This window comes from Solanum verrucosum, unplaced genomic scaffold (genome assembly GCF_900185275.1).
Source record: "Solanum verrucosum unplaced genomic scaffold, falcon-dt-bn FXZP01000085.1, whole genome shotgun sequence".
NCBI classification, from domain to species: domain Eukaryota; kingdom Viridiplantae; phylum Streptophyta; class Magnoliopsida; order Solanales; family Solanaceae; genus Solanum; species Solanum verrucosum.
In genome coordinates this window covers 2,019,750-2,035,113 of record NW_026019839.1, presented here as the reverse complement: position 1 = coordinate 2,035,113, position 15,364 = coordinate 2,019,750, and the positions used below count along the sequence as shown (strand labels likewise).

The 15,364-nt window shown below is 31.2% G+C and overlaps 1 protein-coding gene across 1 annotated transcript; it reads left to right on the top strand.

Moving 5' to 3' along the window:
- Window positions 1–9,449: 9,449 nt before the first annotated feature.
- On the top strand, window positions 9,450–15,334 carry LOC125815183 (uncharacterized). The gene is made up of 15 exons (XM_049494601.1): window positions 9,450–9,707; window positions 10,974–11,146; window positions 11,255–11,366; window positions 11,468–11,590; window positions 12,762–12,866; window positions 13,443–13,526; window positions 13,614–13,729; window positions 13,830–13,931; window positions 14,014–14,127; window positions 14,263–14,319; window positions 14,398–14,464; window positions 14,553–14,606; window positions 14,716–14,790; window positions 14,921–14,956; window positions 15,077–15,334. Exons 2-15 carry the CDS (start codon window positions 11,127–11,129, stop codon window positions 15,188–15,190), a joined length of 1,179 nt encoding a protein of 392 aa, XP_049350558.1. The 5' UTR covers window positions 9,450–9,707; window positions 10,974–11,126; the 3' UTR covers window positions 15,191–15,334.
- Window positions 15,335–15,364: the final 30 nt, after the last annotated feature.

The following is a 15,364-nucleotide window of genomic DNA, read 5'->3' as shown; positions in this document are numbered from 1 at the left end:
CCTATTGTATAAATCAACTTACCTCTACAGATGTTCCAGTTTGAACTATTTGCATTGCTGGGACTTTTATTGGACAGAAACTAGCGGAAGAGTAAACACACAAGCTCACTTTTGAGTCTTAGTTGCCACAAGTTCCTGAAATCCTTCCCTGCTGCTATGTTTTTTGTTTTTTTTAGCAATGTTGGGTATCAGAGTGAAAATATATCAATGCCTTTCATGTAAATTTTAAATGGCAAAAGCTTCTTTATCAGCTTATTCTGTTTTTTCTAATTTATTTTTCAGATTTGTGTAATATCAGTTATTTTGGGAATGACTCATATTTGCTTCTATGCTTTTGACTCTTTATCTCGTGCATAAGCAGTTTGAAATATCACAATTATCATACTACAATGTTGGTCTAAAGTTATACCCTTCCATCTCCAGATGCTTTGCATTTTCTCTACTTTCAGAAATTTGTAGCTTAGTTATGTATAGGAATAATAATGGGGTTACGTGTTCTATAGTTTTGTAGTATCATATAATTTGAATTATTGAAAAAAGTTCCAAGGTAATTTTTTTTGTAGAAGGGTAAAAAATATCTTAAAACTATGCAAAATGAAATAAACATATCATTATAAACATAACAAATGATTGTTATAACGAGATTTGACGGCTAAAACTTCTGAAATAATGTTCTTCGTTACAGATATGGAAGCAGAAATGGGTGCAAATGGAGGACCAGTTTACCAAAAAATGTCACCCATGTTTTTGCCATGGATGAAAATTTGCTTCTTTCGGAACTTGATAAAGAACGTTAGATTCGCTCCAAAACTGTGAGCTTTATTAATCTTATGCTTTGGAGACTCTTTAAATTGAGACATTACATGTTGTTTTTATGTTATATGGTTAAATGGGTCTTAATATTATTGCTTCCTTCAAGTATCTTTAGTTCATAATTCAAGGAGATGAGATGATTAATGTTAATGTTGCATATCGTTATGATCAGTGGCAGAGCTAGGAATTTATCCGAGGAGACGAGACGATTAATGTTAATGTTGCATATCGTTATGATCAGCGGCGGAGGCGGAGCTAGAAATTTCACAAAGGGTGTCCAGAATAGCACAACAAAAGCTCTTTTCAAAATGTAGAACTAGTGAGATTCAAACACGCGCACACTACCTAATTCCAAGCATCTAAAACTACTGGTTGTGTTAAGGGTGTCCAAAATATGTTATTTAATTATTTTATGTATCATTTTACTTGTATATACAATAATATTTTTCAGACGAAAGGTGTCCAATTGGACACTCTAACAATCATGTAGCTACGCCTGGTTATGGTTATATCACACATCATACTGGAATGGAGAAGTGAAATGGAGGCTCGCATTTGGGGTGTTGTGCAATGAGAATATACTGACAAGGTTTAAAGGTAAATTCTACGGAATGGTGGTTAGACCAACACTATTGTATGAGACAGGGTGTTGATCAGTCAAGAGTGTCCATGTTCAGTTGATGAAGATAGCAAAGATGAGGATGCTCAAATATTAAGAGAAGTGAGAATGAGATGGTTCAGATATGTGAAGAGGTGGTGGGAGGATGCGGAGAAAAGGATATGTGAGAGGTTCGGTGTAGAAGTGACCTTAAATAGGAAGATATGAAGGTCGAAAATTATGGTAGAAAGTTAATGGATAGTTGAGTGTTATCATATTTTTTTTTCTTTAATTGGGGGCAGGGAAAAGGGAAATGGAGATCAAAGGGGATTACAAGGTGATGAATCGAACCCTCACCAATATGGTGGGAGTTTAGGTAACCAACCAACTAAGCTACTAAGATTCCCAGTGTTGTCATACTTCCAATGACCAATAGTATGATTTAGGCATTAAGGTTTGCTACATTTTATCCTCCCCAGACTCCACGTGTGAGATTAACTAGGTATGTCATTGTTGTGTATTAATATACTCCTATTTTGTTGTCTTTTTTCCGTTCTTACTTTCCTGCATCGTTTTTTGTTTTTTAGCTAGTGGTTTATCACAAACAACCTATTTACCCCAGAAAGACAAAAGTAAAATTTCCATACCTTTCTATATCTCATGTGTGAAATTATACTGAATATATTATTGTTATGATGTCTGTTTACTAGTTACATTTCTAGATTTAACAAAAGAAAAAAAAAGAACAAATGGTTGGTAATATACTATGTACTTATGATGTAATATACTTATGGTTGGTACATACTATATACTAAATATATAGTTATGATGTAGGGGGAATTTGAAAGAAATATGTGATGGGATGAGCCAACTACCTCATTCTTGAATAGTTGTACATTTCTGTTACAAGTCTAATATCATGCCATATGGACCAAGCTATATCATATAATCAGAGTCAAAAGTCACAATTCTACCAAAACTCCACCAGTGAAACCCAATCCCAACGCCACACATTTCTATTAAATAATAAATAATATTTTTAAGATGAAAAATAAGAAGAAAATACGAATATATAAGTATGACGTTTTATAATGAAATAAATGAATAGAATAAAAAATTAATTAAAATTTTGAATATCTATTTATGCAAATAAAAATAAGGGAAAATTACGTGGTTAAGCAAACTATACTACTTAATTATTCATCATAACTATAGTTTGTTATAAGTACCACTCACGACTAACATTAACTATTAATTACGTGGGCTGACTTCAAGTTTGTATAATTAGTCACACTTGTATATGTATAATTCACCACATTTGTATAATTCGCAACTAGCAATTCTTTGTTTGATTTGTATTTGTATACGATGATTTGTATATGTATATGACAATGATTTCCTTTGGTTTTTTAGTTTTTTCATCATATACATTCAATCTTTTTGTGTATAACTTTTTAATGTTTGTATAAACGTGTAGTTTTCGGATTTTGTATAATATAATTTATATAATGTAATTTGTATAATATATTTTTGTATAATTATTTAAAGTTCATATGTTTATGTTTGTATCAATTCGTTATTTCGAGTTTTATTATATTTGTATAATTCCAGACTTTATATTACTCAATTATACAAAACACGCGAATTATACAAACGTACCTGCGAATTATACAAATTATTGTCCTCTTTCGCTCGCCTCTCTCCTCCCTCTCCCAATCTCGCTCGCCTCTCTCATCTCTCTCTCAATCTCGCTCGCCTCTCTTCTCCCTCTCCCAATCTCGCTAGCCTCTCTCTCTCTCTCAATCTCGCTTGCCTCTCTCCTCCCTCTCCCAATCTCCCTCTCCAGAATATACAAATACATATGTATAATATACAATTATCTAACTGATATACATATACAATTCACATCTCTCCCACTCTCTACCCTCTCTCGCTCTCCTCTCTCCTCCCTCTCCCAATCTCGCTTGCCACTCTCCTCCCTCTAACATATAACTACGAATTGTAATTAGTAAACTATAGCTATAGAGTGTAATTAGGCTATTTTGGGTGACTATATGCTAAAGTTCCTCTAAAAATAATAGGTAATAATTTTTTTATAAATATATTTCAAAGTAGATAATACAAAATAATTAATAAAAATAGATATATATTTTATAACAATTTTAAAAAAAATTGTCTATTTATATTTTAAAAAATATTGCATTATTAACCATCGAAACTCATTTATTACTTATTACTTGCATTTAATACATACTTAATAGTTATTATTACTTGTAAAACTAAAACAACAAACATAGAAAAAAATAACATTAAATTTTGTGAAAAATCCATAAAAGGATTATTCTACTTATAGTATTAAAGAACTCAAATAAAAATTATTAAATACATAGGTTGAGAAAAATAAATTATACAATATAAATATATATTACAGTAAAAACCTCACTAAATTAATATACCATGTAATATTATTATTTTGTAGAGGTATTATTTAATCGATAAATTAATATTTACTAATTTAAAGAATGTTTTGTTACCGCAAAATTCGTTCGGGAATTAAATCTCAGAGAATTTAAATGAACCCACTTGTGAAAACTTCATTCATGAACTTGAGGTCATGATTAATGATCTCGCTTACTGCAATAAAATAGATGTTAATAACCTGTTGGATGGGTAAAAATGATACATGTTCAGAGGTCCAGAGCTTAGAAGAAATTCTGGATGCTATTGAAAAAAATAATGTTGATGATGATAAGATTGAAGATGATACAATACCTTTGGAACCAATTACGCGCAAGGAAACACTGATCACATTTAGAACTCTTCACAATTTTATGGTGCACTTTGAAAAACCAACACCAAAACTTTTGGATGCAATAAGAAACGTTAGATATAAGCTTCAACTATATTTAAATTTTAACAAAAAACAGAATACAATAGAATCATATTTCACTAAATTGTCTTAAATATATTTGTTCTTTTAAAGAATTATTAATTTATAATATTAATAAACCATATATTTATATAGGGGTCTTCTGAAAATATATTATCTTATTATCTTATCGAAACAAGTAATTTTTTCCATTGACCCAAGTCAAAACTGGAAGAAAATATTATGTTAGAGGGGTTTTTAATTAATCAAGTATTAATTTAATAAGATTTTACTGTATATCGATGGAAGATTAAAAATATCAAAAATAAAATAGATGCTGCATAAAATAGAGGGGAAGAATATCTATAATTCATAGTCAAAGGAGGGAACTTGATTTTTAAAGCAAGTTGGCGAGTGTAAATGATATTTTTACCCATTTTAGGAATTAGATAAGTCAATTCTAATAAGAGTCTAGAAGCAGACATTTCTTCATCAATATGTCTACTTCATGTCGAGGTATTTTGGAATTTCAAACCTCTTCATTGTTGTGTTTGATCCATTCCGAGAATATTTTTAAAATTTTAATGTCTATATATACTTTAAAAGCATTTTACAGATGTTTTTTACTAATAGTTTGGTCTCATATCAATAATGATTTTTTTGTTAAATAAATGAGACCTAATATGAGTAAAATATTGATATTTGTTAAATAAGAAAATATGTCTTTTTTTTAGACAGATTAAAAAAAGTCACATAAATTAAGATTAAAAAATGCATAAAATCACTTTTAATATAATTATTAAGTCTATACTGACACGGGACTTTGTATCTAGTTTCAATGCAACCTTCCTATAGTGCTCACTGCTCCGATTATCAATCAATGAAAGGAACATATTAAAATGTCGACATAACCATCTTTTAGAAGATTTTTTCAATTCACGCTTTGTAATCAAGCTAAAAAAAGACTAGACAAATGGTATGCTAAATAAGATGAGGTCAAAGTCTCCTCCCTTATATTCCCAGCCAAATGTTCTGACTTTTCTCCCTTAAGGTCACAACCATGCAATTAAAATCATTTGAATTGTTTCTTTTTAATTATATGTTCTCATTTGATTATTGTTATAATAATTAGTCAACCTTATGATGGTTACGTATCTTACACATGTTATGAATCAATTTAAGTTTCTTTTTTTTTAAACATATTGTAAACAAATAAACAAATAATGAGGCGTGAAATGTCTCGTTAGTTTTCTGTTACAATGTCCATTCAATAAAATTATATAATTTGAATATGTCAAAAAAATAAATAAATTAAATTTAGAGGGGTTGAATTAATTAGTGAAAAGGAAAATAAATTTTGTCCCAAAATTCTTTAAATTAAATCATTTGTGAAAAAATGAAGTCGAGAGAGCAACGATAACGGTGTAAGATGAGACTTTCTTCTCAACTCTTTAAGAGTTAGAAAAAGTATTTCGATAGTATAAAACACAAAATTCTCATCTTCATTACCAATGAAAAAAAAAAGTTTGTATCTAAAGTGAACTTTAACTTCAAATTTTCCCTCCATTTTTCATTCACATTACATTTTATTTTTAAATCTTAATCTTTAAAGATTCAAAACCCAACAATAAATGTGTCTTAATTTGAATTACTCATTACTAATGTAACAATTGACTAATTTAGTAGAGTATTGGCTTAATATAGGTATATAGCTTATGTTTAATTGGTAGGCATAACTTTATATTGTATTTTGTTTTAAATTTAATTAATAGATATGATAATTTAATTTCAGGTTTTATTTCATTTTCTAAAAACACGTACAAAAATGTTATTTTATTTATTTTTTCTCTTCAATGTCTTCGTTCTTCTCCAAGAAGAAAATTACACTTTTCTTCTTATTTGCTTGACTTTTAAACAAATAATACTAACTACTAATTAAACTTGGTCAAATACTATTATTTGCTAAGTATTATTAATTACTTTCACCCTTTAATGAACCATTGGATACTTTTATTAGTCAATATTTATTTGATTCCCCCTCCCCCTCCCCCCCCCCCCCCCATTCTGAAAAAAAGTGGCTTTAAATTTGTTGGAACATTAACTTTTGTATTCTTGAATCTCCATCTTGGCCAAAATGTTTCTTTACTCTAATTATGATTTATGAGAAGTGATTTGCAAATCATATGAAGGAAAGAAAAAACTCTAATTAAAGTTTAAAATAATAATAATAAAATAAGTTTAATGGAAGAATATAAAGTGTGATCTCTAGGCTGTGAGGTAATTTATAAATATATTGATCCTTTGTAATATTGTGAGTTGTGACTTTAGTAATCCCTTACTTTGTCACTCCATCCACCGATCATAGTTAGAAGTTTAGATGATCATTCAATTTTGGATAATTGATCCTAATAGTCACTCGACTTTGTTAAGTCAATTTTTGTGATCATTATTTTAAAAAATATATTTTTCAATAGCTATTTAATAACGTGATAATTGTAAAATTTTAGAATAAAATATTTTGTTCTCAATCTATTTTTCTTTTGTTCTTTAAGTTGTTTTTATTTTTCTTGTTATTCTTCGTTAATTAAATATTAATTTTAAAATTTTAACATATATATTAATTATTTTTTTTATAGTTGTCACATCATTAAATATGTATCGAAAATTATGTTTCTGAAAATATAATGATAATGAAGTAACTTGATAAAGTTGAGTGATCATCCATGCTTCTGACCCCTATCAATAATATATATATATTTCATTTAAAGCTTTATAAAGTTAAGTGATTATTAAATATGTGAGATAAGATTTATCAGAATATCTCATAAAATGAAATATTTCATGAGATTTGTTATTCTTATGCACCCACATACCGAACAATGCCTAAGTAATTAATAATGTTTTATAGTTTACCTAAATTCCTCTAAAATATATGTCCCATCAGGCAAAAATAAAGGAGGAGGAATTGCTATGCAAGTATTGGTTACCTAATATGTATCTATTTTTCTTTATTTACCTAATTAATAGGGCAGTAATCATAGTATCAAAATCATGATACTTATATAAATATATTTGGGAAAATACATAAAAACCCCCTGAACTTAGCACGAAAACTTACTTTAGTACTTAAACTTTACAGGTAATTATTTACCCCCCTTATCTCATTTTGCATGAATTTAATACCATCCTAACGGATGACGTGGCCAAAAAAGAAAAGAATTTTTTTTGAAAGCGCGTTAAGTTATTTTTTTTAAAAAGTAATGATCCCACTTTATATAAATAATGAAAAAAAAAAGAAATCCATCCACCCCATTCTTCTTCTTCTTCAAACCAGCCACCCCGCTTTCTCAAAACCCCACCTACCCCTCCTACCTGCTTGTCTTTTCTTCCTCAAACTCCCCACCACCCTATCCCCACCCCACCCCACCCCATCCTCTTTCTCCTTCTTCAAACTCTACATTCAAAGTATATTTTCTCGTTAAACACATAAACAAAAAGAATCACATTCAAGACCCACATAATTTTTTTACTCTTTACTTTGGAAATTTGATCTTTTTTAAAAAGTTATGAAGTTTTTTGAAAAAGAAAAACTTTGGCATAAAAGAAGATGAGGTTTTGTTAACCGATCTATAATGTTAATGGTTGACAATGGCGATTGAAGCAATGGGTAGAGAAAGTTTTTTTTTTTTTAAAAAAATCACTACAAATAAATGTGTTTTTTCTTGAATTAGTTAAGAATTAGACCTTGATTAGTATATAAAAATAAAAAAAATGAAGAACACCGACAATCGACATGGCAGTAAATGACGTTGAGTATTGAAAAAAAATCACTGCTAATGATTTCAATATTTCTTAAACTAATTAAGAACTAAAGATTAACTAGTATTTAAATATTCTGAAATGGAAAGAAAGAAATGAATTTAAAAAATCAAAAATCAAATTTTAGAGAATTTCCAATGTGGCTATGACGTGGCGCTTATGTGATTCTAATGTGTCAATGACGTGGCGCGTGTGTAATACACTTGCCAACTTGAGATTGGTATTATATTTTTAGGGTGATATTAATTCACTTCAAATATGTTAAGGGGGTAAATAATTACCCGTAAATTTTAAGTAATAAAGTAAATTTTCGTGCCAAGTTCAGGGGATTTTTTATGTATTTTCCCAATATATTTATTGATTGCTCATACAAAAAGTACATTGAAACCTTGGCCCATTGATTCAAAAGTTAAAAGATCTAAGTTGTTAGATATGTTTTCATCATATATTGACACTCTTTCCAACTTATAGTTTGTACTAGAAAATTCTATATTTTGGTACTTAGTGATATAAAAATAATACTACCCCTTTTTCAAAAAAAAATTCTCGATAAAAAAAGGGAATTAGAAGGTGGGAATTAAATCCTAATTATTAAAGTGCAAATATATAAAAATTTTGTGAGTTCAAATATCATTTTCTTAAATTGTCAAAACATCTATTTAAAAAAAAACTATGATTAAAAAATATAAGACTTCTTTTTGTCTACAAAAGAATTAGTTGACTCAATAAATAAATACTATCATAATACTCTTTTGACGTACACATATTCCTTTCCGCCTTAAAAAATAAAAATATTTGTCATCATAAAAGAATATGGTGTTGACTGCTCCTTTTTTATCAGAAATTTTGAATTTGAGTCTTGAATATGATATTTTTTAGTAGGAAACATTTTTCTTCTAATAGAGTCATATGCAGTACGAATCTGAAATAGTCGGACTTTAATACGAATATTGAACCTGAGACACCACCAAAGAAAAAATATTTGTGCAAACGTAAAATAAATAACCAGCCAATAGGAATTGCCTTTTTTCCTCCACGTCATCGAATTAAAAGGCACACACTAATTAAAAAACCAAATTAGAACCAAACACATCATCACCTGAAAATTACTATTTTAATCCCTAATTTAATATTATGTGAAAAAAGTCTCTACTTTAGGACTCAAATTAAACCGTTACTTAACCTAGTCAATTTTAAATGTTCTCCTATATTAAGCTTAAACATTAACTACAAATTTGTAGTTTAACTATAATCCAAAGCAAACACTAAATAATCAAAACCTTAAACAGACTTTTTATTATATAGGAAAAAAAAAGAGAAGTAAATAAAAGCAATTCTACCTCTTTTATGCTTATACTTTTCCCCTTGTTTCTCTGTCAATAAAACACAAGTTTTGTGCTTACTACTTCACAATTTTCTTCACCCTTTCAAAGATTTTTCTTGCTTCTGTTTGGTTATATTTCACCTATTTATAGATACCCACAAGGTTAACATTAGCTAAAAGGTGTTGTATTAGCTAAATCCAACTTCTTTTTTCCTCTGAAAATCAAGAAGTGGGCAAATTTGTTGTTTCTCTTCAAGATTTTTCTGGGGTTTGCTTATTTACAGGTAATTTTCTGAGAAAGCTGTGCTTTTTGCATTTATATGTTTTAAAGGTGTGATCTTTGTGTGTTTTTATGAGTTATATATGTTTAGCTGGCTAGAGTTGGTTTTTTATTTTTATTGTTGTTTTGTGCTTTTGTATTTAGTGTTTGATGGGAATTTTGCTGTGATAATTAATTTGTTTGTCTGTTTATGATATAACTTATGTAGAGGAGAATATATTATTACGTTATATGTACTGCTATTTCGAGTTGATTTCTCGTATGGTCGTTCAATTAATAGGAGTATTATTTTGGAAAATTGGTTTCTTTGTTGAAGAAAATTGGAATCAAGAAAGAAAGGTGACTTTTTGAGATAATAACTATTAGTTGATTGAGCATCTGAGAAATCAATCCTTGCTATGTGTTTTGAAAGATGGGGTGAATTTATTGAATAGCTTTAATGTGAGGAATGAGTCAAATAAGGCACACAGTGTCTTGTTTTTGGGGACACAGAATTGAAGAATTGAAATTAGGCTAGTGCTTGATCTAGGGTGGGTGGGGTGGAGGTAGAGAGGCTATTCAAGCTGCTATAGTCAAAAGGCAGGCACATGACCAATTTTCTAGTTGCTTGTGGATTGTATAGTTAAGTGAGGCACTTGTTTGGTCTTTGCTGGCGTTTAAGGTTTTAGCACGGAGGCAATCTAGTGTACGGGGAATTTTTTTAACAGTTCTTTGTTGGTTACGAAACTTTTACTCTTTGAGTTTGTATTTTATGGAGGAGGATGAGATGCTAAGAGCTTGAGTCAAGGTAGTTAATTTCTAATTTGAAGCTAAGGTTTTGTATCTGTGAAATCCAAGGCTCGTAATCTTGCTCACTCTATTTTTTCTTTTTGAATTCCTTTTTCTCTTATCATTGATTCTTGATTTTATCATCAAAATTATGGTACTTAATGTCAATAATGATTATTGATTCAGGGTTCATGCTTATTATACCACATGGACCCCTTTCTAATCAAAGTTATTTTGAAAACCTTATCGTAGTATTGCATATGCATTAATTTCACAAATAAAGTATGTTCAAGATTTTAAAAAAAGTTTCAAGAAAGTATATTTAGTTTTAAGTGCATTATTTTCAAGAAGTATTTCAAGAAAGTATTATTATCTTTAATTTCAAATGCATTATTTTAGAAGAGTTTGAAGAAAATATAATTTACTTCAAATATATTTGGTGGGTGATGCATTTTAACTTCGTGATTGCCGTGCAGATCATACTTTTCTTTTGATATTTCAGGTTCTTTGTGCCATTGTTATGTTCGCTCCTTACTGAAAGCTGGTTTCTAATAACTTAGTTGGGGTTCAGTAAAGCTAATAAACTTACCTGGGGTTCAGTAAAGTTTCTTTGACTACTTTGGTTGTACTTATCAATTCAGATACTGTATCTAACATGAGGAGTTTTGGACGCGGGTTTGTTAAATTTCAGCTTTTCTTGTGATAAAAAATACTACCAAGTTTGTGACGTTGTTGTCTGTCACATGATAGTAGTTTGTCTAACTATTGAAGCATGTTCTGTAGGTCCAATTCCTTAAAATCTACTGAAACTATGAGGCTTATGCTCTCCGTTTGCTGCGGAATCATTTTTGGCTTAATCATTGGAATTTCATTTCCATCTAGTTCATTAACCAAGGTTTGGCAAATGCCCTCCATTTTCATACCCTCATATAGTGGTCTCATTTGTGCAGTGCTGTAATTTGACATATACAATTTCTTTTGGTTCCAATTTGGCAGCTAAACATAACATCCAGTATTGTAAGCAACTTCCCTATTGCTAGAGACAGAAATAATGTTGTTTCAGACCAAAAGCCTGCAGATCCTTCGATCAAAATTCAGAATGCTACAGATCAGTTGAAGGTATATCCTTCCTTGTCAGCACACACAAAATTGATTTTATGTTTAAGATAATTTTCGGTTTTGGCGAGCAGTATGAACTATTATTTTGCTGCAAATGATATTTATTCTCGTACACCTTCTTTCTGCATTTCTTCCAGAAGTGACAATTTTATAGAAATTTTAACCCGTCATGTTCTTGAGTATGGAATATAGCAAGGAGAATAGGTCTCTTTAAGTAAATGAAGATGTACTTTTGGATACTCACTATTCATGTAATATGCATCTGTTTAAAAGAGTTTGTATGCACATTGAGTGGCAGATGATTTTCCATAGATCCCTGCTTGAGCTGAATATATAGTCATCAACATTTTTTTTTTTTTGGATAACTAAGAATTCCCGAGGGCCAGTGCAATGCAATTCAAAACTCCGTGGATAATGGACCCGACCCTCTACCCTTCTCCACTTAAATACTAGGCTTTTTTGAACCCATGACATGCGCCTAACTAACACATCTTGCACTGCACTGTTAGAGAGCAAGACCAAAGCTCTGGGGACAGTCCTCAACACTGTTGTTGAAGCTATACATTTTAAATTCAAGCCTATCCTTCATAGCAACTGATAACAATGCATAATGATCTTCTAACCTTTTCTTTTCTCAATATAACTTTTAAGTTGCACATCTGGTATATGCTTTTGCTTCATATTTAGGTAAACGGAAGACACATGTTTGTCGTAGTTGACATTTGTAATTGCTGAAAATCAGTCTAGGCTGGATGATTGAAAGAATCTACTCTTTAGTCCTATCTGTATTATTAGTGACGAGTGAGTCTAGGAGTGTTTGAGTTTTCTAGAAAGCTACATTGGCAAGTTCAAGCATTTTGCATGTTTTAATCTATACTTCCTTTCTTCTCTAGCAGAGTTACCTGTGACAGGATTTTTTTCAGCATGTCCTTTTTAATTGATTGTTCTTGATTTAACATATTTGTTTTATCCTCTTTACCTACTGCCCGTTCAATGTTATTCTCACTTTGTTGTCTACACTTTTCTACGACTTTTAAGTGCTGTCGAATAAACCTTCTCCAATTTTATCTTCTTTACTTCTTTATGTATGTGACTGGGTGTTGATGATTGAGATTATGCAAGCTAAGACAAAATCACATTTTAATCTGATAGTCATCTGTGTTCTGATCAGATTTGGGTCCCATCAAACCCAAGGGGAGCAGAAAGATTACCGCCACGGATCGTTGCTTCTGAATCCGACTACTATCCCCGGAGATTGTGGGGAAAACCCAGTGAGGTAAGTGCTCTGTTACAACTTCTGTATGAACTATATAGACCTACACTCTTGGCCTCAGGTGCTGACCCATGAATGATGGGTACTTAAAACTACTTATTTCTTTACTTAGATCCATTCTATTGGTCCAGCTCGTTCAGAATTGCTTGGCAAAAATCGGAAGTATAGAATTTACCTCTGTTCTGCAAATCTAGATATAATACATCTTACGAAATGTTGGATAATTAATATGTTAGGACACGTCACAATTATTTCTTGTCACTTGAGCTTGTAGCATAATACTCTCTTATAAGGTTAAAAAAACTCATCTTTTTGCCTGTTACTTTTAGGATCAAACTTTGTCCTTTGTTACCCACCTCCGTCCTGGGTTGATTTTGATCTAGAAAAAATCTTAGTGTCTTCCTTATCAAAAACTTTATTTTATTTGTTCCCCCCAACCTTAATCCAGATAAAGGCAGTTGCAATTTGCATACCTTAAGAATGAAGAACTTTTTTTTAATAGTTTAATGAAGACATTTTACTGACGAATCCAGGATTTTTTTTGGGAAGAGGCAGCTTCTTATCATATTTTATCTGCAGGACCTACAAAGCAAGCCAAAATATCTGGTAACATTTACTGTCGGTATTAAGCAGAAGTATAACATTGATGCTGCTGTAAAGAAGGTATATCAATCTGTTTTGCTTTCATAGGTTCCTCCTCATCTCTCTTATTCCCAATTCCTCCTCATCCTGACCATTTTCTCTGTGCAGTTCTCAGACGACTTCACAATTCTTCTTTTTCACTATGATGGTAAGACAACTGAATGGGATGAATTTGAGTGGTCAAAAAAAGCCATCCACGTGAGTGTTCGGAAACAAACAAAATGGTAAGTAATATGATAAAAAGTAGCTTTGTACTGGAACTATGATCAACTTTAAGTGCTGCTTTAAACCATGTTAGTGACAAGAACTTTACCTCTTTATAAGGTGGTACGCGAAAAGGTTTCTGCATCCAGACATAGTTGCCCCATATGACTATATTTTTATCTGGGATGAAGATCTAGGAGTTGAGCATTTCGATGCCAAGGAGTAAGTTTCGTGTATTTCCTGTGATTAACAGCCTGATTTGACTCAATGTCTTAGTTTTTCTGAATTGTCTGTCTAACCCCAGGTACATTAAACTTGTCAAGAAGCATGGTTTAGAAATTTCACAGCCAGGTTTGGATCCCAGGAGAGGAACAACATGGCAGATGACAAAGAGAAGAGGTGATCGTGAAGTTCACACGTAAGAGTCAGGAATCCCATGATATTATTTATTCACAAGTCCTCTTTCTTTTTTTCATCCTTTAAACTGTACTGTACTTCTTGATATTTGGGTTTCTCTCTGTTTATTCTTCTTTTTCTTGATTCATCTCATCAGGACAACAGAAGAGAAACCAGGCTGGTGCGCAGATCCCCATTTGCCTCCTTGTGCAGCGTATGAATAGCTCTCCTGTTTGTTATTTTTTTTTCAGTTCTTTACTTGTTCTTATCATCTACTCTTCTCTATTTTCAGATTTGTAGAGATCATGGCTCCAGTCTTTTCCCGAGATGCATGGCGTTGTGTGTGGTATATGATTCAGGTATCACACCTTGCACATTAAACATCGAGAAGGTCTGAGACATTATACATTTTTTGAGATTGACTTTGTGTTGTTTTATCACTTGTAGAATGATTTAGTCCATGGTTGGGGACTTGACTTTGCTCTTCGTAAATGTGTTGACGTAAGTTCAGCTTATCCAATGAATTCAGTCTCTTGGCAACTTTCTTTCACATGCATTTGTCTTAGTACCAAAATTATTCAAAGGCTCTAACTGTATATTCTCTTTGAAGCCTGCTCATAAGAAAATTGGAGTCGTAGATTCCCAATGGATCGTTCATCAGGGTCTCCCTTCTCTTGGAAATGAGGTAAGTGAATGAAGCAAACTATTGATACTACATTCCCCACAAATTATTGAGTACTCATGGGAAACCTTAAGTGATCGTTAATTTAGGCATCTAACATAATTATCGCCCTTTCCTCATTCACTCTATACAGGGAGAAGCAAAAGATGGAAAGGCTCCTTGGAAAGGGGTAAGTAATTCTATGTTAACATTTGTTATATTGGTACTTTGTGTTTCATCCTTTTCCACTTTAAAACGCGAAGCGAATGAATTATTGTGTGATTCATTGATCTTGTGTTTGTTGTGGCAGGTGAGGGATAGATGTAGAAAGGAATGGAAAATGTTTCAAACTAGAATAGCAAATGCAGAGAAAGCCTATTTCAAGTCTATAGGAGTTGATCCTTCTAATTTGACATCTCATTAAGTCAACATGATCAAGTTGACAGTATACAAAGAGTCCTGACAATTTTGCCTAGGATTATAGGTGGCTCCATCTTGTAAAATTGTTAGCTGTTAGTTGTTGTTATGATACACAATAAATTTTTAAAGGAAAGTATATTATAGAGCTTCTTTAATAGTATCATACATAATTACTTTT

Excerpts from the sequence above, each read along its gene's own strand:
- LOC125815183 (XM_049494601.1), top strand. The coding sequence starts at position 11,127 with ATGAGGAGTTTTGGACGCGG. Across the intron at positions 14,320-14,397 it reads CATTTGCCTCCTTGTGCAGC|ATTTGTAGAGATCATGGCTC; the intron begins GTATGAATAGCT and ends CTCTATTTTCAG. Across the intron at positions 14,791-14,920 it reads TCCCTTCTCTTGGAAATGAG|GGAGAAGCAAAAGATGGAAA; the intron begins GTAAGTGAATGA and ends CACTCTATACAG.